General features: G+C 39.2%; 1 protein-coding gene across 1 annotated transcript in view; it reads left to right on the top strand.

Moving 5' to 3' along the window:
* The window catches only part of GALNT7 (polypeptide N-acetylgalactosaminyltransferase 7), a 66,748-nt gene that overhangs the window by 36,015 nt on the left and 3,837 nt on the right, over positions 1-26,896 (top strand). The window contains exons 3-9 of the mRNA XM_012651645.1: positions 3,282-3,448; positions 6,271-6,401; positions 6,642-6,721; positions 9,348-9,530; positions 12,718-12,835; positions 14,350-14,472; positions 26,086-26,304. Of these exons, the coding sequence (XP_012507099.1) occupies positions 3,282-3,448; positions 6,271-6,401; positions 6,642-6,721; positions 9,348-9,530; positions 12,718-12,835; positions 14,350-14,472; positions 26,086-26,304 (1,021 nt within the window). The remainder of the gene's footprint in view (positions 1-3,281; positions 3,449-6,270; positions 6,402-6,641; positions 6,722-9,347; positions 9,531-12,717; positions 12,836-14,349; positions 14,473-26,085; positions 26,305-26,896) is intronic.

Below are 26,896 nucleotides of genomic sequence, written 5' to 3'. Positions count from 1 at the left end.
TGCACACACACGTTACTGTAGATTAATGATAGTACATATGGATCGCACACAGTCTGGAAATGTTAAGTTTTTCGTGTCTGCTGAATTAGATATGATTTATTGATAAAGTCTAAATATAACAAGGCTTTATATCAAACTACAGATGTTAAAAATATAGCTGATACAGAGAAAATGCAAGTAAATTATTCCTGGGTATTTCATTTTGGGTTTTAAAATCTACTTTTTTAAGTTATTGAAAAGTCACCATGAAAATTCTTGATTCTCATCTTTTCTTCTGATCCCAAGCACCTGGCCCACATAGCTTCCATGAAAATACTCTGCAAAATGACTCTGACTCTATAGCTTTAACCACTGCAAGCCTGTAATCTGAATGTGAATATTTGCCATCAGAGCAGTTCTACAATGAAGCTGAACCACTGCTCTCCTCGACATTAGAGGATTTAAAAGCTCTCTTGGAAAATGAGGCGCTGGAGAGTAGAAATTAGTCTAAAAATGTGTAACAAGACCCATCAATCTAAATGTGACATTCTTGTTTCAGTTGGCCTCCCTTCTTATTAGAACTTATTACAAATTCTACACCAATAAAGCGAGAGAAAAATGGAATGGGGAGTTTTGCCTCAGGGCCAGGGGGCATCTTTCATTACTGAGTCTTAATATCAAGGCTCCGTGTATTATAAGCACTGCTTCTATGTGCTCCACCCAGTGGCTTCATCTCACCATGGCAAACCAGAAAAGCTGCCAAAGAGCTAAACTTTTTCGAGACCCTGCATTCAGGCCGACGGTGGCAAATGAAAGCTTGCAATTAAAGGTGGCCCACTCTGTGTCGGCCTGAACCTCTCATTTGGACGGTGTCCGATCCAATCAGCTCGAAATTCAGACTCCCGCTCCAGGCCGTACGGTGCTGCAGAGGGCCGTCCTCTTCTCTCTAGCCTCGTATGACGCACCCTGAGGGGTCGTGGTGGTTACTGGCTTCCCCTCCATCTGTGCTGCCGCCTCCTGGCTCCGAGTGAGGTGTGCCTGGCCGTGTGGACCTCTGCCGTCTGTTGAGCCGTGTGCACTTACTTGTTCTTACACGTTTTAAGTATTTTCACCTCAAAAGAGAAAGATTGTAGGGTAGAGAGTGGGCATTACTGAGAGAAGAAGATACATCAAGAGGCATTTCGAAAATAGTGTCCCCGAAGCAATTCAGTAAATAATTACGAAGCAGCTACTGTGTGTTGGATGCTGGGAACACGGGGAGCAACAGGGCTGAGACTCCTGTTCTGAATGAGCTCACAGCCACACGTGTTACGGGAAAGATTCCTGCGCAAGGCGTTGAGGATGATCATTGTAACACTATTTGTAGAAACAACTGAAATGCCTATCAATAAGGAAATGATTGAATGGATTCTGGAACAGCCATGTTATACAGTGGGTAAAAAGAATTAGATAAGTCTGTATATACCCATCCGAATACACGTTGTGTACAAATACGAACATATGTCTGCGTGAGTATTAAAAAATCTGAAAAAATACACAACCATTCACAATGATTTCCTCTAGGAGGTGAGATTTTACACCTACCAGGGGGCATTGCTTTTCCACAGAAAAGGGAAGTAGAAGTTCTAACAGGGAAAGTGGAAAATCGAGAGGGATGACAGAAGGTGACAAAAGCTGTCGGAGACAAGTAGAGAGGGAACTTCGACCTTTATTTCATGAACTTCTCTACTATTTGGGTTTTATACAAGCTGTGTATTATCACTTTTGTAATTCTTAAGACAATAAGAAAAGCAATGAAAATACACACCAGGAGTTGTTATCGGCACACAATCTGGTTTACATTTTTTGAATTATTATTTCTGAACTGCATAGGTGAGAGGAGATGCACAGCACCCGGTTCCAGCTCTCTGGGCCCCGTGCTCTGTGAGAACGCGCAGAGTGGTCTCCACCCGGCGATCCCTGCGACGGTGAAGTGTCCCTCATGGGCCTGGTCCTTGTCTTCAGCCTGCCTTCTCCTCTCTCCCAGTCCCTCTGTGCTGTCAGCGCCTCTTCGTCTCCCAAAGTTCCTGCCTTGCCTATTTCCCCACCTTGCATCTCCCGTCTTAGAGATCAGCAAGTCTCCTTCATGTTAAATATTTTCACCTATTCTGGTGTTTGTTATAAATCAAACTTGCTGTCTTTCCCACTTCCTACTGTAAGTGCAGTGGTTAGAATCAGATGAAGAAAAATGTGGCCGGAGTCTCTATCTGGGTCACAAAGTGTGTTTTGGGATTATCACCCCTGCCTATCTAAAATTAGACACACCTTGCTCTGCCTGTGCTGGTTTCTCTCCAGAAACACTTACCACATCTTCCTATATGTCTGCATTTCTCCACTCGTATATATTTAAACTTACTATTCTGAGAGAGCTTTCGGCCCCTCCCAACTTTGGGTTACACTTTTGGGGCCCTCTTCGGCGTCTTTCTTCTGTGAAACTCACTGAGCCTTCCCTGGCTTCTTGAGTCTTTATCGGGCCCTGTTTTTGGTTTCTTCTGGTTACGAAGAGGTTTCTCTTAGGCAGGAGGATGGCTTGAACCCAGGAGTTTGAGATTGCAGTGAGCTCTGATGATGCCACTGTGCTATAGCCCCCGTGACAGAGCTAGACCCTGTCTCAAAAAAAAGAGAAGAGGCTTCTGACAAGTTTATTCTTTCTACAGTTGTTTCAAATAGCTGAAATAAATAGTTGTAAAATAGCTGAAGATCCGTCTTTCGCCAATCTAATTGCTCGAAGCAATATCAGAACTTTGTTTATTCATCCAACAGTAAATATCTGAGTGCTTGCTATATGCCTTAAGTTAACCAGTTTAGTTTTTGTTCTGAATATTTTAGCCATATAGAACAGGACAGCTTTCAAACACAGTATTGTAGTGGTTTATTTACAGCAAATGAAATGAATCTCTTGCACCAATAGCTCAAGTTTCAAAAAGAAAAATAAACTTGAGATCTAAGTCAGGAAAAAAACCCCAACCTGATAGCTGTAAATACTATCTTAAGTGTTCTTGACATAAAGTCACAAATTAGTTCTTTTTATCACACACTGAGTGTTGGTTATGAAGTAGCTTTATGTAGGAGCAACTTTATCTCATGGCAGTTTCTCTCTTCTGTCTTGTGTTTCTGTTGAAATATTAAGGGATGTGTTTCGTTCATTTACCTTAGTTAAATCAGTAATATTTAATTTAATCAGAAAATATAACCATGGCAAGGTTGGAGCCAAGCATTATAGATTGCCTCTAAATAAACATGCTGAAATTTTCTTTTTGCAGATGCAAGTATTGGCATTATGATGAAAACCTGCTCACTTCGAGCGTTGTCATTGTGTTCCATAATGAAGGCTGGTCAACCCTCATGAGAACAGTCCACAGCGTGATTAAAAGGACTCCAAGGAAATATTTAGCAGAAATTGTGTTAATCGATGATTTCAGTAATAAAGGTAATGACTGCGGAAGTAACATTTTGTCTATAAAATGAGTTAATTATGAGTAACTACAAAAATGAAATCTCAAAAGTTTTTTAAAACTTAACATCCATTGATAGCATTTATTAGCAACAAATTGACACCGTGCCAAGCATCATATTAATATATGAATTGTTTCATTTAATACAATAATTTTTGCAGGAAAAATTGTTATTATCTCCATTTTACACATGAGGCTGAGAAACGTTAAGTAACTTGCCAAGTCACAGAGGTAGTAATTAGCATCTAAATCCATAGGCTCATAAGTCTGTGTCTCTAACCACTATTCTTAGACTGTACCAATTCTTTGGGGCTTGGATTTTGCAAAAGTTTAGTCATAGAGGTCATTCATTGAAAGACTGAGAAAATGCAGTTGCATGTATATTGCAGTTTACAATATACAAAACGTATATTGAGCTGCCACGTGAAGCTCCATCCGTAGTTTTCAAACTGAAATCCATATACCTATTTCATAGCCTATATTTTGCATTTGAATGATGATGCAAATATTGAATTTGACCAGAACGGGGGACTATTTTTATTTGTAATAGAAAGCATCTTCTAAACCTTATTTTGTTCTATATTTGATTTAGGATTTTGAATAAAAGGAAATTATGGTTTTTATTCTTTATTAGGAGCCAGTTATTACAGCATTTAGGAAGGCATCGGTTAGTCTTGGTTCAACTTGGCAAGAGAGTGATTGAGCAGTGATTTTTCCAGATACGTGGGTTTTTAAAAATTATTATAACTTTAAATTTTTTCTTTAAATACATAACTAGTAGTTGAGTATATCTTCTTACTGATGTAAATATGAAAAGATAGATAATGCTGTAGCTCACATACTAAGTCAGCATGTTAAATGAAAATGTAATTACACTATTGAACCCAAATCTGGATACTTATTTATTCCTCTTTGCTTATCACAAAACTGAATTGAAGCTTTTGAACATTGACCAAAGAGCTCAGACTATTCAATAACAACAGGTTGTTCGCATTTTGGCAAGTAATTTTTGCATAGAATATTAGTGTACAAGTAGTGACACCACTGAATATAAGGTTACAAGTGAAGCAGAACATGGGAAGCATGAAAATACCTTTTCATAATGCTTTATAAAAAAGTTTCCACCCACGTTGTGTTGGCCACGGCAAGTCAGGTGGCCCAGCCTGACCTCGGTGGATTAGGGGGAGAGTGTCTTCACCCAAGGAAGGGCAGTGAGTATTTTGGACCCTAATACAGTCCGCTACTGCAGTGCAAGATCCCAGAGAAGCCAGTAGTCCGTGGATTCACTGTTTCCCCTTTGGGGCCATAATAATCAAGAATCTAAATTTGAAGAACAGGCCATGAACTCATTTCTGTCTGTAAAAATTTGTTTAAGATTTGTTTAGGTCGCATATCCAAAAAAGGTCCTAAGGGAATTCAGAAAGGCTTTTAAAAAAGTAACTGTATTAGGCTTAAAAAAGAAGAAGAAAAAGATGATAAAGGCTTTTTAAAAAATGAAAAACTTGAAGGGAAAATTACCCAGGTTTTCTGGGGAAAAAACATGATTAAGCACAAGAATTTTATTTTAATGCTTATTAAAACTGGGTGCAAAAATAAAAAGAGGGAAATTCTTTTTTCTTAATTCCAAATACCCATGTGTGGGTGTCTTGCTAATAATAAACTCCCTAAAATGAGTAAACTATTAAGTGTACAATCTGATTTGCCATTTGCCATTTGCCCACTAGCTCATCTCTAAATATAGCAATATTTTTGTGATTGTGTATTCATGGGCCAAATTTTTAAATAATTTTAAAACAATTTTTGTGTCTGTAAGAAGCTTCTTTAAAGGATCCAGAAGCTTATTCTGGCCCTGGTGAGACAATTTCATGGACTCAGAGCGATACAAACAAAACCTGGTCTCTTACAGTGGGAAGCCAAAATGGGAACTTTGCCAAATGTGTGTGGTTTTTATAACACAAAATTTCCTCTATTAAATTAGAAACATATATTATATATGTAATTATAACCTAATATAATTATGTACACTTGTTGATGCTTAAGATATAGAGAAAATGGGATTACTATTTTTTTATTGGTATAAATTTAAGGGGTACAAGTGCAGTTTTGTACATAGATGTTGTGTAGTGGTGAAGTCTATGCTTTTAGCGCATCTGTTGCCCAGATAATGTACTTTGTACCCGTTAAGTAATTTCTCATCGTCCCCCCCACCCTCCTTTTGTTGTGGGAACCATATTTGAATGTGAATTTGAACCATACTTGAATTTGAATGTGGGAACCATATTCGTCACACCAAGATGGCAGCTTTCAGCCCTGACTGTGGCTGGAGAAAGATGGCCCAGAAACAAGTGTCAGTAACCGATAGCCCATGCGGATTCCAGCGAGTCACATAACGTCACTAGCAGGCAGCACATCTACAGAAATCCAGCGCCAGCACTTTTGCCAATAGCAAGCAAAATGTTGTGTCTGAAAGCTTTTAGATTTGGCATTAACATGTAAACTTAAAAAAAAATGTTTTAATGTATTTTCACTATCCATTGCCATGATCATTACCTAATGTTTAGGGGATGTTTGGTAGTTCTCAGGCTACCCAGTTCTCTGTAGACATATTAAGCTCAAAACTTGAATAATACACTTCACCTTCCTTCTTAAAAGATTAAACATTCAATCTGGTCCATGTAAAATTACTGACTACCCAGTGCACCTGTTTCCTATCCTTGTTGCTTGAGAAAAACAATAATTAATTGGTTTATATACATAAGTCTAACTTATAATACTGATTGAATTTTTTTATTCATAGAACACTTAAAAGAGAAACTGGATGAATATATTAAGCTGTGGAATGGCCTCGTAAAGGTATTTCGAAATGAGAGAAGAGAAGGTTTAATCCAAGCACGAAGCATTGGCGCTCAGAAGGCTAAACTTGGACAGGTAAGAAGCATTTAATCTCTACAATGTCAACATTTTGCATTTGGTAACTAAATCATATATTTTTAATCACCCTGTAGTTTTTTTTTTTAATTTAAAATGAGAATGCTGGCTTAAACAGATAACTTATGTGTCAGATTGACTATAATGCTAATTTTTATTAGCATCTAATTTTAAATTGTGTGTAATATATGATGTACCATATATGAGGAGCATTCTTTCACCCTGCCTCTTTTTTTTAAGGTTTTGATATACCTTGATGCCCACTGTGAGGTGGCAGTTAACTGGTATGCACCACTTGTAGCTCCCATATCTAAGGACAGGTAACATCACCTTGCTTTTTTTTCTTTCCTGGTTGAAAAGTAAACCTTGTCCTAGAAGGGCAAATATTCTCATTCTTTGATTCAGTTCTATTAGTGCATCAAGTGTTATGTTAAAAGCGTTATTCCTCAGTTAGTTGTTTCCTGGGGTGGAGCCAGAATGATTATACTTTGAGCTGATTCAAATGTAGGCAGTCTGGCATTTGAGAGAAACCTAGGGTTTCTCACAGGAGAATCGTCTTGTGGTTGGGTGATTGAGACTTCCTCTATCTCCAAGAAACTTCTCTGAGAGCTGTTTTAGTTGCTCTATCTAAACTGGGGTAAGAGGTCTAAAAACTTGAGGAAAAATGCTTTAAAATTATACCTGCCAATTTTTATGCCCTTTCAAATTATTATTTTAGATAGTAAGCATCAACTATTACTTGTGTCTAGGCTTTGAGTTCCTATAGAAACTTTAGAAATAGACAACTATACCATGAAAATGTGGCAATCACTATTAAATTTCCAGAAATGTCCGAAACAACAGAAGGCACCATCAGTTCCTAGGTCTGAAAGCCTTCCTTCTAGTCTAGAATTATGACTATTTCAGAACCTAGGAAAATAAGTCATGTCCCTGTGGCAAATGGTATGAGTCAAAGGAAGACTTTGGAGGATTTAACCATGAGTGGAGTTATTTATTTATTTATTTATTTTTATTTATTTTTGGGACAGAGTCTCACTCTGTCGCCCAGGCTGGAGTGTGGTGGCATGATCATAGCTCACAGCAACCTCAAACTCCTGAGCTCAAGTGATCCTCCTGCCTCAGCCTCCCAAGTAGCTGGGACTGCAGGCGCATGACACCATGCCTGGCTAATTTTTACAATGTTTTTATAGAGAGGGAGGGAGGTCGTGCTGTGTTGTCCAGGCTGGTCTCAGACTCCTGGCCTCAAGCCATCGTCTCACCTTGGCCTCTCAAAGGGCTGGGATTACAGGCATGAGCCACCGTGCCTGGCCTCATGTGCAGATTTAACGTGAAAGCCTATCGTAAACATTTTTCACATGCTGTGTGATTCAGTCCTCAGGGCAGCCCTGTAAGATGGAGATGATTATCTCCATTTGACTGAAGGGAATACTGAGGCTTAGAGAAATTAAATAATTAGCCCTAAATCAGATAGCTAAGAAACTGTCAAATTGAGGTCTCTCTAGAACCCTTTGCACAGCACCATTTATTGAAAAGTGTGAAAGTCATGAGAAGTAAGGAAAGATCACTGACCAGGTATCAGGGAGCTCTCTCCAGGTGAATTCTAGCAGTCCTCTGGGCGGTAAGGAAGTGGTTTTCCACAGATTCCAGGGGCAGTCCCACGAATCCCACAGTGACCCTCTGTGAGAGTCCACGCTCTGCAGGGAAGGAGGCACATTTCTAGAATCCACACCTCCCGCATTAAAGCTCGAGGCCACATAGGTTTTTCCCTTTTCCTTGGTGTCTAAACATCTAAAAGGCACCTTGACCTGGTTATGAAAAGCTATAGTCTCCATTTTAGGAAAATACATTTTAAAATCCTTTCTGACGAGATGAGCATTGGAAGGAGCAGAGTACCAGGTTATCTTTGTCACGTCGCCTCGGCATCTGTGGTTACATAGCACTAACATTTTTGTGATGCCTAAACATAAGAGATTTTTTTACTCTAAATTCTCAAACCACTTCCTAAGTTCTTCAGCAGATTTTGAGGGACTTTTTTTGCTTGTTTTTTTTAAAAAGCAACAATATAGGACAGTAGAATTTTTGGGGGGGGGGTTGGTCTTTTGCAGTAATAGCTGTTTTTTAAAGTCAAAGGAGTGGGGAAGAAGATCAAGTAAAAATACAGAAACACATTTTCATAATAACTGTTTCCAAAGAAGTAGAAAGCAATAGAGTTGGGAGAACTGCTAAGAATGTGGCAAGTACCATCTGTACACACACACACACACACACACACACACATTTTTTTAATGAGGACTAAAGGAAAATAACAGGCAAGAAAATCTTGTAAATAATGCAAAATTACCAAGAGATAGTTGCCTGTAGGACCAAAGGGAGGAGAAAACACTATTAAGCTCAAAGAAATGGCTTTGTCCCTAACATCTGTCTGAAAGTCTAGGGGGAAGTCTCCTGTCTCCTGCCCTTACACAAACAGGATCTTTGGCTTTTATGGGACATTCATTTACTCTATTTTCCATTAGATTTTAAAGTCCCCTAGTGCAAAAACAAATCAACAACAAAAAGGCATGCTAAACCAGTCAGGTTTGGGTTCCTAAATGCTTCTTTATTTTCTGTAAATGTTTCAGAACTACATGTACTGTGCCTCTAATAGATTACATAGATGGGAATGATTATTCCATTGAACCACAGCAAGGTGGGGATGAAGATGGTTTTGCCAGAGGGGCCTGGGACTGGAGTTTACTATGGAAACGTATTCCACTAAGCCACAAGGAAAAGGCCAAAAGAAAACATAAAACTGAACCTTATCGGTAAAGACTATTACTTTTGTTTTCTTATGTTGAATGTTTACCTGAGCACTTTTTTTTTTTCTTCCCCACGAACTCGTGTAAATATGTGTGTCCATACATACGCTTCCATTTGATCATTGCTGCCATCATCAACACGATACAGAACCACTTGCACTGTGCCGCTCATAGATGTCATAAATGGCAACACATATGAAATTGTACCCCAAGGGGGTGGTGACGAAGATGGGTATGCCCGAGGAGCATGGGATTGGAGTATGCTCTGGAAACGGGTGCCTCTGACCCTTCGAGAGAAGAGACTGAGAAAGACAAAAACTGAACCGTATCGGTAATCACTAAACCACTTACATATTTTTCTTTTCTCCAGTTGCTGCTAACCTGTTAACCTCTTGCCAAGCTAAAAATTTGTTACTAAAACTATATACGCTGTCTCAGATTCTGAAAAAGCATCTTTCCTTATACTGTTTCGGAGCTTTGAATTCACATTTGCTCCATTAAAATTGCTTTTGCCCTACATGAAATCTCTACTACTGAGAATTACACTCTTTCATTGGAGGAAAAACAAAAAATAATGTAATATGACATTAACTTCAAGTATAAGTGAATAAAAGAAAATCTTTACTCTCCTCTCCTAGTAGCCTAGACGTCAAATTTTGTCCTTTTGATGATAATGTCATCCTAGAAATTTAAAATATGTAAATTACTTATAATCCAAGACTGTTACTTCCACTTTGATGCCTTGGGTGTAATGAAAGGCACTAGCAAGAGATTTTGGGTTTTTCACCCTTTTTTTTTTATTCTAACTCTCAAGGACTAATTTTGTGGCAGTTAAATCTGATGAATAAAAATACATAACTTTAGAAAATGTTACATAGAATCCTTCATTGTTTCCTTCTCAGAAGAGTGTTTGATTAAAGGAAAACTATTCTAAAATCAGCTTTTGTTCTTCTTGTGGTTCTTCAAGTAGAACAATTTATGTTACTGTCTTCTTTTGATCTTTTTTTTTTTTCAAGAGACAGGGTCTTGCTCTGTCCCCCAGGCAGGAGTGCAGTGGCACGATCATGGATCACTGCAGCCTCCGACTCCCGAACTCCAACGATCCTCCCACCTCAGCTTCCTGAGTAGCTTGGGACTACAGGTGTCCACCACCACACCTGGCTAATTTTTAAAATTTTTTGTAGAGATAGCGTCTCACTATGTTTCCCAGGCTGGTCTTGAACTCCTGGCCTCAAGCGATCCTCCCGCCTCGGCCTCCCAAAGTGCTGGGATTATAGGTGTGAACCACCTTGCCCGTCTGCTTCTTTTGATCTTTTAATTGGAACATTTTACTGTCTTTCAGAAAGTGATCACAAATGAAATGTTTGCTCAAATATTAGTGTAGCCTTCTCCCGAATGTGTCTGATTTTATTTTTCTGATCCTGTGGTTCTGCCTTTGGTCTCTCTCCTGTTACGCTGCTGACAGTGTTAGAACTCTGTTTTGGGAAGGTGCTTCCAGTGTCATGGAAATGCTGGTAGGGTTGGGCATACCATGATATCAGATACTGAATGGCAAACATCAGGAAATTATAGAACTTTAAGCTTCATTTCATGGAAAGTTAAGCTAAATTTTCATTTGTAAATTTCTTACTCGAAATAGTCGAGAAATCTATTGCTTAAATGCTTAACCTGACAGATAATTCTGGGAGGAAGAAAAGAAATGGTGCTGAGTACATTCATATTTCTGCTACTTCCATGGGCTAGGCTAGTAAAGAGATGTTTAAAATGAGCTAGAAAAATTTAGGGGAGGTTTCCATTTAATTAACTCACTAGTTTCCACATTAAAAATGCATTTTCAAATATATACAGAGTTGAATGGGAGTATATTTAAACATCAAAAAGGCACAGTTATAATGGAGTAATTTTAAATGATGGTTAAATAAATGTCACCAAAAACGTAATAGTGCTATTTAGTGAGTCAGGTAGCATACTTTAAGAAGAAAAGGCATGAGAGAATGACTTTCTCCTGACACGATTGTCCTTTACAATCGAAAATGTTACTTGACTCATTATTTATCCACTCAACAAATATTTACTGAGTGCTTACTGTGTTGCCAGGCACTATTTTCTGCAGATAAATTTAACAAGATTTGTTCCGTCATTGAACTTAAAATAGTATGAGTCAGACAGAAATTACCCAGGTAACTACACAAATGACTCTGAAACAGCCACAGTGATCAGTAGTATGAAGAAAAATCCCAAGGCCCATGAGCTCATGGAAAGGGGAACCTAATCCAGCCTGGAGGACCAGGAAGGGCCTCTGACAAAGCATCACTTAGGCTGAGACCTGAAGGGTGAGGAGTCAGCCTTCAAGAAAAGGAGAAAGCACATGTCAGAAGCGTGAACAGCGCAAGTGAAGGCCTGAGACAGAAGGGAGTTTGGCAGGTTCCAGGCAAGGGCAGAGCAGTGAGGGACTCACAGGAAGAGCCTGCAGAGTGGGAGGGGCTGGCCTCACCTGGGCCCAGGCTGAGTCTGCTCTGGCTGCTGTGTGCTTAGACTTGGGCGGGGCGGAATAGAATAAAGGACGTGTGTTCGGGAGACACTGCAGAGGCTGAGCAGCGTTGGCTTGATCGAGGGCGGAGGCAGTGAAATTGGAAAGAAGTGGACAGACTGAAGGTATATTTTCCAGGTAGAAGCAATAGGACTCAGTGATAGATTGAGTAATCAGGTGTGATGATGAAGGGACCCTGATAGTGTTACATGCCCTAATATTTAAGAATCACGATGCATTAATATTCATTGCTCAGGGGTGAGGGGCAGGGAGCTGGATGAAAACTATTCTGTTATCACTTCTCCCGATGGTGGGAGCGACTTGTCCCTAAAAAGCTACCAAATATTTATTCTCTTGCCCCTAAAAAGTACCCAATTTTCGATCCATTCAAGAAGCCACACAGAGCACCTGTTTGCATTCGTACCTCCTGGCACAGTAAACAGCTATGTCTAATTCTCCCGTGTGATTTCTGTGCTACATTTGCCAACTCTGAATGAACTGTGGCTGTTCTACAATGATTTACACCCTTATTTGGCAAGCCCCTGAGCTATAAAATTAAAAAATGACAGACTACTTCCATGGCGTATGGTTTCATTCATCCCAGAATGACTCATAAATCATTGAGGAGCAGTTAGCAGACCACGGCTGTATGGCTCAATGTTTTTAAGGGTGAAAGAGAAAATTCTATTTCAGCTAAAACTAAGGCTTAATTTTTAAATCAACAAAGGAACCAAGGCGCCCTCTAATGGCAGAATAACACAGTGCTCTACTTTGTAATGAACTGTAATTTGGTTTCACTTAGAAACTGGTAAATTTGTTAACGAATTATGAACAGGCTGTTTTGTAAAGGCTTTATAATTTCTTAATGTTTGTCCATCAGTTTTGTCTCTTCTGTGCATTATTTAGGCTGTATTCTGCTTCTTGTCTGTTGGGGAAGGGATGTCGGGGATTTGTCTTTAATGGTTATTGCAGTATTTCTTTTTCTTAGGTCACCAGCCATGGCTGGGGGATTATTTGCCATTGAACGAGAGTTCTTCTTTGAACTGGGTCTCTATGATCCAGGTCTCCAGATCTGGGGTGGTGAAAACTTTGAGATCTCATACAAGGTAACGTTTTATTTAAACAGATACAGTTTTCCAAGTAGTTACTGACTTTTGTAACTTTCAGATAAAGTTGTTTTTTTGTTGAAAAAAAAGTATAATAAATTTCTCCAAATTCCAAGGAATAACTTAACAAAAATGTATGCCTCTTGGGAAAAATCCAACAAAATTCAAGCTCCAAACTTACCACATATTTACAGGGCTCAGCTCCAAATTGTGGCCAAGAAACTTCAGAAATGAAAATACTCCCCCCCTTCCACACTTTCTGTACACTGGAGCCTTTTATTCTAGAGGCCCTTTGGAGAATCTGCATATCTTAGGGCCACAGTTGACTCTCCACCGACATAGTCACCCTTTATCTATAGGACATGATGACTCAAGACAGAAGCAGACCCCCACCGTGACTGTGCCTCCTCAGACTGACACTGGAGCACCTCCCCAGTTGTTGAGGCAGTCCTTGAGCAATGCCACCTTCTGTGCTCCAGCCCCCACCCCAGCCCCCACTCCTACCCCCATTTCAAAAGAGAGAGAGAGAGAGAGAGAACTGTATCACAGCTTGAGTTAAACAGGTATTCATTACCTCTTGTCTTAAATGTCCTGTGCTTGGCACTGAAAGGGACAGAAGAGGGGTAACCCAGTCTCTGCTCTCAAGGATCTTACAGTGCATAAGAAGAGATTAGAATTATGCTTAAATTCGTAACAGAACAAGAAGGCAGAATGGCATTCAGTTGGTGTGACTAACAAACGGCATTGTGCTGGAGGTAGAATTTGAAGCAGAGCTAGAAAGACGGCATGATGTCAATAAGCAGAGATAAAGGGAGGGAAGGGGCTTCTAAGCAAAAAGAACCGGAAGGTACAAAGGAGGGAACATGAAGAACATATTCAGGAAACAGCAGGGAGCACAGTCTGGCAGAATCAGGCAGCGTGAATAAGGAAGACATCTAAGAAGATAAAGTGGACAGGATCGTTAGGATCGAAGAAAGCCTTTAATGCTGAGTTAACAGATTTTTACTTGATTCGATAAGCAGTGGAGAACCATCAAAGATATTCAGCGAGGGAGTAACATGACCCAAAGCTGCCCTTCAGCTATAATAATCTCTTGCTATAAATAAGGATAGAGTTAAGCAGAGAGAAGCTGAAGGGGAAGAAGCCAGTTAGGAGGTTATTATAGTAATCACCCAGGTGGGAAATATTTTAGCAGTGGGCATGACGGATGAGCTAGAAATGAAGAATCTGCATGACTTTGCAAGGTTGCATTGGGAAAAAGTTGCTAGGGGCTACGACTCTGCAGGAAGCGGCCCCTTAGTAACAGTGTATTACCATATTTCCTGTTGCCTTCTTTGTTATTATCTGAGTTTTGAAACAAGCACATTATTTTAGAATTTATTTAGTTTGTGAATTCCATGTGGACGTTGTATCTAATTTAGATTATAGATTTATATTTACAAGACAATTTTTCAGTTAAAATTTATTTTTTTTCCTTTGAAAGAACTTCCTCAACATGTGTTTTCCTTTGATAGATATGGCAGTGTGGTGGCAAACTATTGTTTGTCCCTTGTTCTCGTGTTGGACACATCTACCGTCTTGAGGGCTGGCAAGGAAATCCTCCACCTGTTTCTGTTGGTTCTTCCCCAACTCTAAAGGTGAGTTTTTTGGCTAAAAAGGAGAAAAGGATAGGGAACTAACATTTATGTACCACACACTATAGTAGTCACTTAAATGTCAGCTTAGGGAATGGACAGATCTGATACTGGTTCTCACCTTCAGCTCAGGCTAGACTTCTTCATGAGATGTCATGTTCCTTCCTTCCTTCCTTCCTTTTTTTTGTTTTTTTAGAGACAGGTTCTCATTCTGTCGCCCAGGCTGGAGTGCAGTGGCATGATCATAGCTCATTGTAACCTCGAATTCCTGGGTTCAAGGGATCCTCCTGCCTCATCCTCCTAAGTAGCTGGGACTACAGGCACATGCCACCACACCTGGCTAATTTTTTTATTTTTTGTAGAGAGGGTCTTACTATGTCACTCAGGTTGATCTCGAACTCTTGGCCTCAAGTGATCCTCCTATCTTGGCCTCCCAAAATGCTGGGATCACAGGCATGAGCCACCACAGCCAGCCTAATATCATGTAGTTCTTTAAGATTATTCATAGTATCCCATTTTTTTAACTGACAAGTAAATATTGTATATATTTATAGTTTACAGCATAATGTTTTGATACATGCATACACTGTTGAATGGCTAAATCAAGCTATTTAACATATGCATTACATTACGTATTTTTTGTGGTGAGAACACTAGAAATCTACTCTCCTACCAATATTCATATATACAGTATATTGTTATTAACCGTAGTCACCATGATATATAATAGATCTGTTGACTTTATTCTTCCTGTCTAACTGAAGTTTTGTGTCCTTTGACCAAAATCTCTCCAATCCTCCCAATCCCCAGACTCTGTCAATTACCATTTTATTCTTTGTTTCTGTGGGTTTGACTTCTTTACACTCCACACGTGTGTGAGATCATGCAGTATCTGTCTTTCTGTGCCTGGCTTATTTCACTTAACATAATGTGCTCCAGGTTTATTCATGTTGTGGCAAATGACAGGATTTCCTTCTTTTCTGTGTGTGGCTGAAAAGTATTTCATTGGTGTATGCGCCACATTTTCTTTACCCATTCATCTGTTGGTGGACACTTAGGTTAATTCCGTATCTTGGCAGTTGTGAATAATGCTTCAATGAGCATGGGAGTGCAGATACCTCTTCAACATACTGATTTCACATCCTTTGGATATGTATCTATTAGTGGGATTGCTGGATCATACAGTAGTTCTATTTTTAATTTTTTGAGGAACTTCCATACTGTTATTCATAGGAGCTGCACCATTTTGCTTTCCTACCAACAGTGTACAAAAGTTCCAGTTTCTCCACATTGACATCAACATTTGTTATGTTTTATCTTTTTGATAATAGCCATTTTAACATGTGCGAGATAATGTCTTGTGTTTTGAATTTGTATTTCTCTGATGAATAGTGAGGTTGAGCATTTTTTCATGTACCTGTTGGCCTATTTGTATGTTTTCAGGAATGTTTGTTCAGGTCCTTGGCCCATTTTTAAATCAGGTTGTTTCCTTACTATTGAGTTGTTTGAGTTCCTTATATATTTTGGATATTAACCCCTTATCAGATGTGTGTTTTGCAGATATGTTCTCTATTCCTAGATTGTCTCTTTGTTGATAGTTTACTTTGCTATGCAGAAGCTTTTTAGTTTAATATAATTCCTTTTGTCTATTTTTGCTTTTGTTGCCTGTGCTTTTGGGATCATATCCAAAAAAATCTTTGAGCAGACCAATGGCATAAAACTTTTCCTAGCCTCTGTCTTCTAGAAGTTTTACAGTTTTTGGCCTTTTTATTTAAATCTCTAATCCATTTTGAGTTGATTGTTGTGTATGGTATGAGATGAGGGTCTAATTTCATTCTTTTGCACATGGATATCCAGTTTTCCCAGCATCATTTATTGAAGAAACTATTTTTTCCCCATTATGTGTTCTTGGCATTTACCTTGAAAATTAATTGACCGTAAATGTGGAGATTTATTCCTAGGCTCTCTATTCTGTTCCATTGGTCTATGTGTCTGTTTTTATGCCAGTACCATACTATTTTGATTGCTATAGCTTTGCAGTAATCAAGATTTTGAAATCAAGTAGTGCGATGCCTCTGGCTTTGTTCTTTTTGCTCAGGATTGCTTTAGCTATTTGGGGTGTTTTGTGGCTCCATACGAATTTTAGGATTGATTTTTCTATTTCTGTGAAAAAGGTCATTGGATTTTTGATAGAGATTGCACTGAATCTGTAGCTCACTTTGGGTAGTATGGACATTTTAACAATACTAATCTTTCAATCCATGAACATGGGATAGCTTTCCATTTATTTTATGTATTCTTCAATTTCTTTTATCAATGTACAGTTTTCAGAGTGCAAATTTTTCACTTTCTTGGTTAAGTTTATTCCTAGATATTTTATTGTTTGTGTACAGTTATTATAAAGGGGATTGTTTTCTTGGTTTCTTTTTCAGATAGTTCACTGTTAGCATATAGAAACACTACTGATTTTTGTATGTTGATTTTATCTTCTACAACTTCACTAAATTTATTAGTTCTGGGACTTTTTTATAAAGTCTTTAGGGTTTTCTGTGTGTAATATCATGTCATCTGCAAATAGAGACAGTTTAACTTCTTCCTTTCTGATTTGGATGCCTTTTTATTTCTTTTTCTTGCCTAATTGCTCTGGCTAGGACTTCTAGTAGTGTATTGAATAAGAGCGGCAGGAGTGGGCATCATTGTTCCTTTCCTTAGAGGAAAAGATTTTAACTTTTCACCACTGAGTATGACATTAGCTATGGGCTTATCATATATGGCCTTTATTGTGTTGAAGTACATTCCTTATATACCTAAGTTGTTGAGCATTTTTATCATGAAGTTATGCTGAATTTTGTCGACTGCTTTTTTTGCATCTATTGAGATGATCGTATGGTTTTCATCCTTCATTCTGTTAATGTGGTGTGTCACATTTATTGATTTTTGTATGCTGAACCATCCTTGTATCCCAGGGATAAAACCCACTTGATCATGGTGACTTTCAAAAGTGTTGTTGAATTTGGTTTGCTAGGATTTTGTTGAAGATTTTTACATCTGTGTTCATCAGGGATATTGGCTTGTAATTTTCTTTTCTTATGCTGACCTTGCCTGGCTTTTGTTTCAGGGTAATGCTGACCTCGTAAAATGATTTTGGAAGTTTTCCCTCCTCTTTAATTTTTTTGGAAGAGTTTGAAAAGAACTGGTATTCATTCTTTGAATGTTTGGTAATAGCAGTGAAGCCATCAGGTCCTGTATTTTTCTTTAATGCAAGACTTTATTACTAATTCGATGTCCTTATTACCAGTCTATTTAGTTTTTCTATTGCTTCAAGATTTTAGTCTTGACGAGTTGTGTTTAGGAATTTATCCATTTTTTTTTTTTTAGGTTTTCCAATTGGTTGACGTATTATAATTGTTCATAGCAGTCTCTTGTGATCCTCATATTTCTGTGATATCAGTTGTTATCTTCTCTTTCATTTCTGATTTTATTTATTTGGTCTTCTGTTTTTCTTGGTCTAGCTAAAGGTTTTATCTTTTAAAAAAACCAAATTTTAGTTTGGTTGATCTCTTCCATTGTTTTTCTACTCCTATTTCATTTATTTCTGCTCAGATTTTTACTATTTCCCTCCTCATTTGGGGCTCAGTTTGTTCTTTTTCTAGTTCCTTGAGGTATAATATTAGGTTGCTTATTTGGAATCTCTCTTCTTTTTTGATGTAGGCATTTATTGCTATAAATAAATGCCCTCTTAGAACTTCCCTCTTAGAACTGCTTTTGCTGCATCCCATAGGTCTTAACATGTTTTTTTCAATTTTGTTTATCTCAAGATATTTTTAAATTTACCTTTTAATTTCTTCTTTGATCCATTAGTTTAGGAGAATGTTGTTTAATTTCAACATATTTGTAAATTTTCCAAATTTCCTTCTGTTACTGATTTCTAATTTCATACCACTGTGGTCAGAAAAGATATTTTTTATGATTTTAATCTTCTTAAATTTGTTAAGACTTGTTTTGTGGCCTAACAAATGACCTATTCTGGAGAATGGTACATGTGCACTTGGGAAGAATGTGTATTCTGCTACAGTTGGATAGACTGTTCTGTACGTGTCTGTTAGGTCCATTTGGTCTAGAGTGTGTTCAAGTCTTAATGTTTACCTATTGATTTTCCATTTGATTGATCTGTCCATTGGTGAAAGTGGAGTACTGAAGTCCCATACTATTGCAGTTTATCTCTCTCTTCAGATCTTTTAATATTTGCTTTATATATTTAGGTGTTCTAGTGTTGGGTGCATATATGTATGTTAATAATTATATCTTCTTGATGAATTGATCACTTTCTCATTATATAATGATCCTCTTTGTCTCTTTTACAATTTTTGACTTAAATTCTATTTTATCTGACATAAGCATAGCTACCCCTGCTCTCTTTTGGTTTCCATTTGCATGGAATATCTTTTTCCATACTTTTACTTTCAATATGTGGGCGTCTTTAAAAATAAAGTGAATCTATTATAGGCAGCATATAGTTGGGTCTTTTTAATTTATTTTTATCCATTCAGCCACTTTATGTGTTTTGATTGGGAAATTCAATCCATTTATATTCAATGTAATTATTGGTAGGTAAGGATTAATAATGCCATTTTGTTAATTGTTTTTGGTTGTTTTGTAGATTATTTCTTCCTTTCTTGCTGTCTTCATTTGTGGTTAGGTGATTTTTCTCTAATGGTATGCTTTGATTCCTTCCTTTTTGTCATTTGTGTATCTATTTTACGTTTCTGCTTTGTGGTTACTATGGTGCTTACATAAAACATCTTATAACAGGCTATTTTAAGTTGATAACAACTTAACTTTGATTGTGTACAAAAAGCCTACCATTTTATTTCACGCTTCCAACACATTTGATGTTTTTGAATTCACAATTTATATCTCTTTGTATGTTGTGTATCACTTAACAAATTATTGTAGCTATTATTATTTTAACGGTTTTGTCTTTAACCTTTATACTAAAGATATAAGTGATTTATACATCACCATTATAGTATTAGAGTATTCTGAATTGGACTGTGTACTTATTTTTACTAGTGAATTTTATATTTTCATATGTTTTCATGTTACTAATTAGCATCCTTTTCTTTCAGTTTGAAGAACTCCCATTAAGCACTTCTTGTAGAACAGATCTAGTAGTGATGAACTCCTTCAGCTTTTGTTTGTCTATGTGTCTTTATATCTCCTTCATTCTGAAGGACAGCTTTCCTGGGAACAGTATCTTGGTTGGCAGTTTCTTTTCTTCAGCACTTGAAATATATCATCCTACTGTCTCCTGGCCTGTAAGGTTTCTGCTGAGAAATCTGCTGCTAGCTATACTGAAACTTCCTTATATGTTATTTGCTTCTTTTTTCTTGCTGCTTTTAGTATCTTCCTTTTGTCTTTGATTTTTGACAGTTTGATTATAATATGTCTTGGTGTAGTCTTGTTTGGATTGAATCTGATTGGAGACCTTTGACCTTCCTGTACCTGGATATTTATGTCTTTCCCCAGATTTGGAAAGTTTTCTGCTATTATTTAAATGAGCTTTCCCACCTTTGTCTGTCACGTCTCTTTATTGGATTCCTATGTCTTAAATATTTGCTCTTCTGATGCTATCCCATAAATTCTGTAAGCTTTTTATATTCCTTTTTATTTTATTCTCCTTTGACTGTATGTTTTCAAATAATCTGTCTTCAAGTTCACAGATTCTTTCTTCTGCTTAATCAATTTTGCTTATTAATACCTCTGTTGCATTTTTTATTTCACTTACTGTATTTCTCAGCTCCAGAATTTGATTTTTTTTTCAAAAATAATTTCAGTTTCATAAATTTCTCATTTTGGTTGTTTATTGTTTTTCTAATTTCATTCAATTGTTTCTATGTATTTTATCAAAGTTCACTGAGCTTCCTTAAAATAATTATTTTGAATTCTTTGTTAGGCAGTTCATATATCTCAACTGGGGGATGCTCTGCTACTGCGAGATTATTGTGTTCTTTTAGTAGTGTTATATCTTCTTGGTTTTTCATGTTTCTTGTTGCCTTATGTTGATGTCTGTGTATTTGGTGGACCAGTCATTTCTTGCAGACTTGTAGTTTCAGTGTGGAAAGAGTTTCCCCCACATGGGGGCTGGTGCGAGGCACTTGGTGGGTGGAGTGCAGTAGTTCTGACACCAGTGAAGGTGGCAGCTGTGCATTCTCTGTATAGCTGTGCTTGCTGAGGTCAGTGCTGATGAAGATTGCAGGAATCCTCTATGATTAATGCTGTGGATGTCCATAGTGGCTGTGAAGGATATTGGGGTATTCAGTTGATATGGTTGCCAAGGTCACCCTGATCTCTTTTTCTCTCACTAGGGGAGTTTTGGCTGAGGGGATCCACCTTTGCACTGAGTCTGACTTGTTGGCTCACTTGCAGTAGTGGTGGCACTGATGTCCCATGAGTGGGGCCTGTGGAGTGGCCATGTTGCTGAGACCCGAAGCATGAGCACAAATGGAGGGACTGTGGCTCTAGAATCTGGGGTGGTAATAGCCCTGGTAGCTGGGGTACAGGCACCCTGCTGCCGCATTGGTAATAGCATGTAAGGTACCAGATGCTTCTGGAACAGCCAGGGTAGCTGAGAATAGGAGCACAGGCATGCTTAGAGCAGCTCTGGGGTCATAGTGGGACCTAGCTCTGTATGGTGGCTGAGCTGGTGCTCAGGGCACAGGTACTTTGCTGCCACATTGGTAGCAGTTTTCAAGGCTCAGATGCTTGTAAAGCAGCTGGGGAGCCAAGAATGGTGGGAGCACAGGTGTGTGTAGATTAGAGCAGCTGCTGGGTTGGGGTGGGCTCTAACTCTCTTTGGTGGCTGAGCCAGTCCTGGAGCTGGGGCATGTGCAGTGAGGGCTTGACTCTGGGGCCCAGCATGCAAACTAGCTCGCCATGGCGATGGCTCAGTGTCTGAGATGAGGGTGGGTCCATTGCAGCCATAGAGCCCAGGTTTGCAGTGTGGCACTAGCAGAATGGCCATGGCTTCAGGGTCAGGACTTGTTGGGGCATGGGAGATGTGGCAGATCCTCTCCTAAATTGGCTCAAAAGCACCTGCTTCTTGGGTAGTGCAGGGGTGTGCAGCTGCCTCACCCTCTCTGGGGTTTCACAGGAGAATGGCTGTTGTCTACTTCAGTGGCAAGAGATGCCGATGTCCAGCCTCTGGAAACCACGGTGGTGCCCCCTGATACAGATAGCATCTGCCTTTCTTGTCTATTCCTAGCCATGTCCTGGTGTCTCCGGCATGCAGATCTCACCAGTGACCTTTCCTGTGTGGATGTTTCTTTTGCTCCACTTTGTTGCTGCGGATTCTTTAATGGGCCCTGCAGCTCTCTCTGGGCTATTTTGGTTTGTGAACAGCTGTCTGTGTTTGGGGTTTTCTGTTGGGGGAATGAAGGCTGGTGTCTCCTACTCTGCCGTCTTGGGAACTTCGCCTCCCATTGCACCACATTCTTACTAAGTTTCCTGTATTGAATGTTCTTCATGAATATATCTCGAATAAATTCAAAAAGGACTGACACATGTGTTGGGAAGTAGTTAAAAGGAAATACCAGCTTGTTTTTCACACATGAGTAAAATGTTATTTTTGCTTGGTTTTTAAAAATTAAGGTAATCATAGTAGGACTTTGTGTTGTAAACAAAATCAAATTTTTGAACAGTGTTTATAAAAGGTTGATATCTCTTGTCCCTCAAAGATTTATAAATAAAGGATATGTGAATATCCTTTCTTTTATTGCATTGTCTCCAAATTCTCCATCTCTCTCACATAAAATAGAGGAAAATTCCACCCTGACACTTTTCATTGGGACATCCAAATTGTTTTATTTTAATGATTATTTCACTATGATTATTTAATAAAAATCTTATCTCCAACCTAAACCATAGGTGTAGAATTAGGATGGATAATCTGTATTTTATCAAAAATCATGGACCTATGGACAAAAATATTAGTTTTAAAAACATTTTTAAAATTAAAAAAAAAATTCTACTTATAAATAAAATGCAAGTTTAACTTAAATTGCACAGGACTGCTCCAGTGGGATGAGCATCCTCCCCAGTTTCTTTCCCACTGACAGTTATTAGAAAATAAATTGTAATTCTAGTTACTTCTATTGATTCCCACCATTCTCTGCATTGTGGTTCTCTCTTCCTGGTTCCTAAAACAAAATGTATCACAGTCCTCTTGTCCCAGTGGAGCAGTCATGTTTGGCTGGGGAGGGCAGTGTTAGAAGCAGTGTAGTAGTGAATGCTGATCTGGGTGGTCCAGCATGGCAGGGTCACCCGGTTCTCCAGCATTTCTTCACAGACTAGTCACTCTCAGGGCTGACATTTATTTCTGGAACAAACCAAGGAAGCTTCATATGGAAGGCCAAACGTCCCACTCCTTGGAGGATGAAAGCCTCTATCGCTGGCAAAGCAACTTGGAAGTTCCCTTGGTTGAGCAGCTTTCGTAAATTCTAAGAGGTGTGTGGCTCTAATGCCCCTCATTTTCTGGAGTCCTTAAAAGCAGAAGGAAGTTTATTATGGGCTGCAGATGCAACTTAGGACAGTTCACAAAAGGGAAATGGATAACGGAAGCAGAGACAGGAAGGCTTTATGAACCAACACATCGTTCTAATTGGCCAAACGGAGGCCCAGCTACAGCAGGGGATGAGATTTGAATGTCTGTGATAGACAAAGGTAGCACTATGTCAACCTCAGGCGTGACTGACACTGCAGGGAACTCCCTTGGAGTTGGACCCACAGTCACAAAGAACTGATGAACAGCCAACCTGATTCAAGTTCTGTCCTGCAGGGAATAGGAAAAGAGCTGAGAAGGAAATATTTATCCACTCTGAAAATTAACTGTAGATATCATAAAAACTTCTCAATAAATGTGAAATTAGCATACACTTAATGAATGCCTACCGCGTGCCAGGTGTTTTCTTTTCTCCAGTTTAACACCATCCACTTGAGCCACCAGGGTGCCAGGGGCCGGGTCTGTTTATCCAGCCTATATGTCTCCTCTCAGCCCCGGGCCTCTATAGCCAGTTGCCTTCTAGAATTATCCTCTTAGATGTCCCTCAGTGTTTCAGTCAACACAGTTAAAGCTGAACTTTAACTTTTCCTCAAAAGCGATTCCTTTCCCTGTATTCTGTGTTTGCCCAGCAGTGAAACTTTAGGGGGCATGTTAGGGCTGTTCCCTCACCTTCCTGTTCACCAAGCCCTCAGAGTGGCTCTTCCGTCGTGCCGTTCTCCCCCCCGTGTGCACTGAGTAGCTCCCACCTGGCTCTGCGCCGTCAGTCCACCCCCGCAGTGCACCCTCCACGCACCGCCAGTGTCACTCGCCTGCAAATTTTTTTTTTTTTTTTTTGAGACAGATTCTGGCTCTATTGCCCGGGCTAGAGTGCCGTGGTGTCAGCCTAGCTCACAGCAACCGCAAACCCTCAGCCTCCCGAGTAGCTGGGACTACAGGCACGCGCCACCATGCCCGGCTAATTTTTTCTATATATATATTTTTAGTTGTCCAGATCATTTCTTTCTATTTTTTAGTAGAGACGGGGTCTCGCTCTTGCTAAGGCTGGTTTCGAACTCCTGAGCTCAAACAATCCACCCGCCTCGGCCTCCCAGAGTGCTAGGATTACAGGCGTGAGCCACCACGCCCGGCCTCACCTGCAAATTGAATCTAACGTCAGTTACTTGCTTAAAACTTCTTCATGGCTGTTACCTCAAAGATAACATTCACAGTTCTTAAATCATATTAATAATAGCTAACACTGATCGAGTGCTTAGTATGTAACAGGCACAGTTCTAAATGCTGTATATAGATTGACTCATTAATTTTCACAACACACTATGCGGTAAGGGCTATAATTATTCTCATCTTAAAATGAAGAAACTGAGGCAAGTTTTCTCTCAGTGAATGCTGCATTCCAGTTATTATAAACTGCCTGCAGGACTCCAAATGCACTATAATTTGTTATACTTCATTAGCTTTTCTCTTTCCCCCGAATACCATTCCCACCTCATTTACCACTCCCTCAATATTGAGCAACACAGTGCCACCCCGGCCCTCTCCCTCCCAAACAACTCATCGCTCCTTCCTTTTGTTGCCGTAATCTTACATGTGTACACATGACTCTTCAGGTTTGTTGGTGTCTAGAGGACATGGCCTGTGTCTACTTTTGTATGAATTTGCAAGGATTCAGAATACTTAGCAATAATATCATATGTTCTTTTGGGACACTGCTACTTAAAAGAAACTTTTATTTAAACCCTTGGGCTTTTGCGACAATATACATGTGAGGGCATGTTCATCCTTTGATAGTTACCTGGTAGCCTAGAAAAAGCTTAATCTGAATGCTAGGTATTCCTGCCCCATATGTAAAACAGGGGTCAGAAACTGTTGGCCAACAGGCCAAAATCCAGCCCTTTCTAGTAAATAAAGTTGTGTTGGAGCATAGCCACACTGATGTGTTTGCATATTGTCTATAGCTGCCTTCTCGCTACAACAGCAGAGTTGAATAGTTGCCACAGAGACTTTATGGTCCAAGAAGCCAAAGATACTTACTATGTGGCTCTTTGTAGAGAAAATTTGCTGATGATTGATGTAGAAGACCAAGGAACTGGATTGAGTACTGTTTTAGTCCATTTAGTGTTGCTACAACAGAACACCAGAGGCTAGGTAATTTATAAACAAAAGAGGCTTCGTTGGCTCACACTTCTGGTGGCTGGAAAGTTCAAGACTGGGCAGCTCCACTTGGTGAAGGCCTCAAGCTCCTTCGACTCTTGGCAGAAAGTAGAAGAGGAGTGAGTATGTGCAAGAGATCATTGGCAAGAGAAGGAAGCAAGGGAGAGAAATCAAGGAGCCCAGACTCTTTTTAACAACCCACTCTCATGGGAATGAATCCATTCCCGTGAGATGAAGAACTCACCTCCTCATCCCCACAGGAGGGCATTAATCTATCCATGAGGGATCTGCCCCATGACCCAAAAACCTCGCACCAGGCCCCAGCTGCCAAGACTGCCACATTTAACATGATTTTGATCAGGACAAGCCACATCCCAACTATAGCAAATATATATTGATTTAATCACATATATATATTTGTAACAAGATCAAGAAAGTCACCTACAAAAATGTGTTTTATTAAACAGAGCTATTGTTTTTCATGGTTTCAGAAATGAGATTTTTTTCCCCTAAACATAACAGTAGTGTGGTTCTAATAGAAAGAAATTGTCCTAGAAGAAGCAGCACCGGTGTCCAGCCAGGCTCTTATAAGCCCTCTCTCGGCTTCAATTTCTTCTTGTATTAGCAGAATAGAATATATTATCTTAGAATATATGGCCTTCCAGTTCAGGAATATCACATTCTGTGTTCATCACTGTTTAGTGGAGCGTACGTGACATTTTTCTCCTTGGCAGATAACATATTCGAGTCATTAGCTCACTTGCATTTGTTGTTTAATTAAAGGCCAGCTCCTATTGCAATCAGTTTGTTGTACGTTGCTCATATTTCATGCGTCTAACATAGACTGTTTATGGCGTTACATTTATTCACATTTTTCATAATGCTATTAATTTCCTTTTTCACAGAATTATGTTAGAGTTGTCGAGGTCTGGTGGGATGAATACAAAGACTACTTCTACGCTAGTCGCCCTGAATCAAAGGCATTACCATACGGGGATATATCGGAGCTGAAAAAATTTCGAGAAGATCACAACTGCAAAAGTTTCAAGTGGTTCATGGAAGAAATAGCTTATGATATCCCCTCACACTACCCTTTGCCGCCCAAAAATGTTGAATGGGGAGAAGTAAGTACCAGCGGATTTTTACATCTCGAAGTGTATGTGTTCAGAGTCTGAGTTTGGAAGAAGGCAGAGAGAGGTGGAAATGCGTGAGTGAAAGAGAATTCTTGGGGAAACATTTGGGTAAAAACCATCTGGTGGCATCCACCACCCTCCACTAGACAACCACAGCTGCCTGCCCAGCCTTTGCACTTGTGGCTTTCTGGCCTGCGGCATGTCCCCTCCCTCCTCCAGCACCTGCCACTTCCCTCCCCTCGACAGCTAGAGCCAGCGTCAGTTATTACTGCGGTTAGGTAGCTTTACTTTATTCGCTTCTCATTCACGTGAATTATCACGATTCTGAAATTGTATCATTCTATTTTTCCTTCTGTGGTATTTTATGGAAATCTATAGGCCAGTGCCCTTAGTTGGAATGAGCCCATTCTAATGTTGACTTCAAGACCATAAATGATTTCAAAGATGACTAAAAACTTCTCAAAAAGTATGCTCAGAACTACTTAAAGACTGACAATATAGTCATAACCTGGCACTATACATGCCCAGATTTTCCCTGTGAACTGCAGTACTTAACAAGAAACTTTTATGCTAGAATTTATTA

The sequence above is a fragment of the Propithecus coquereli genome, unplaced genomic scaffold (assembly GCF_000956105.1).
Source record: "Propithecus coquereli isolate 6110/MARCELLA unplaced genomic scaffold, Pcoq_1.0 Scaffold36, whole genome shotgun sequence".
NCBI classification, from domain to species: domain Eukaryota; kingdom Metazoa; phylum Chordata; class Mammalia; order Primates; family Indriidae; genus Propithecus; species Propithecus coquereli.
This window is presented reverse-complemented; position numbering and strand designations above follow the sequence as displayed.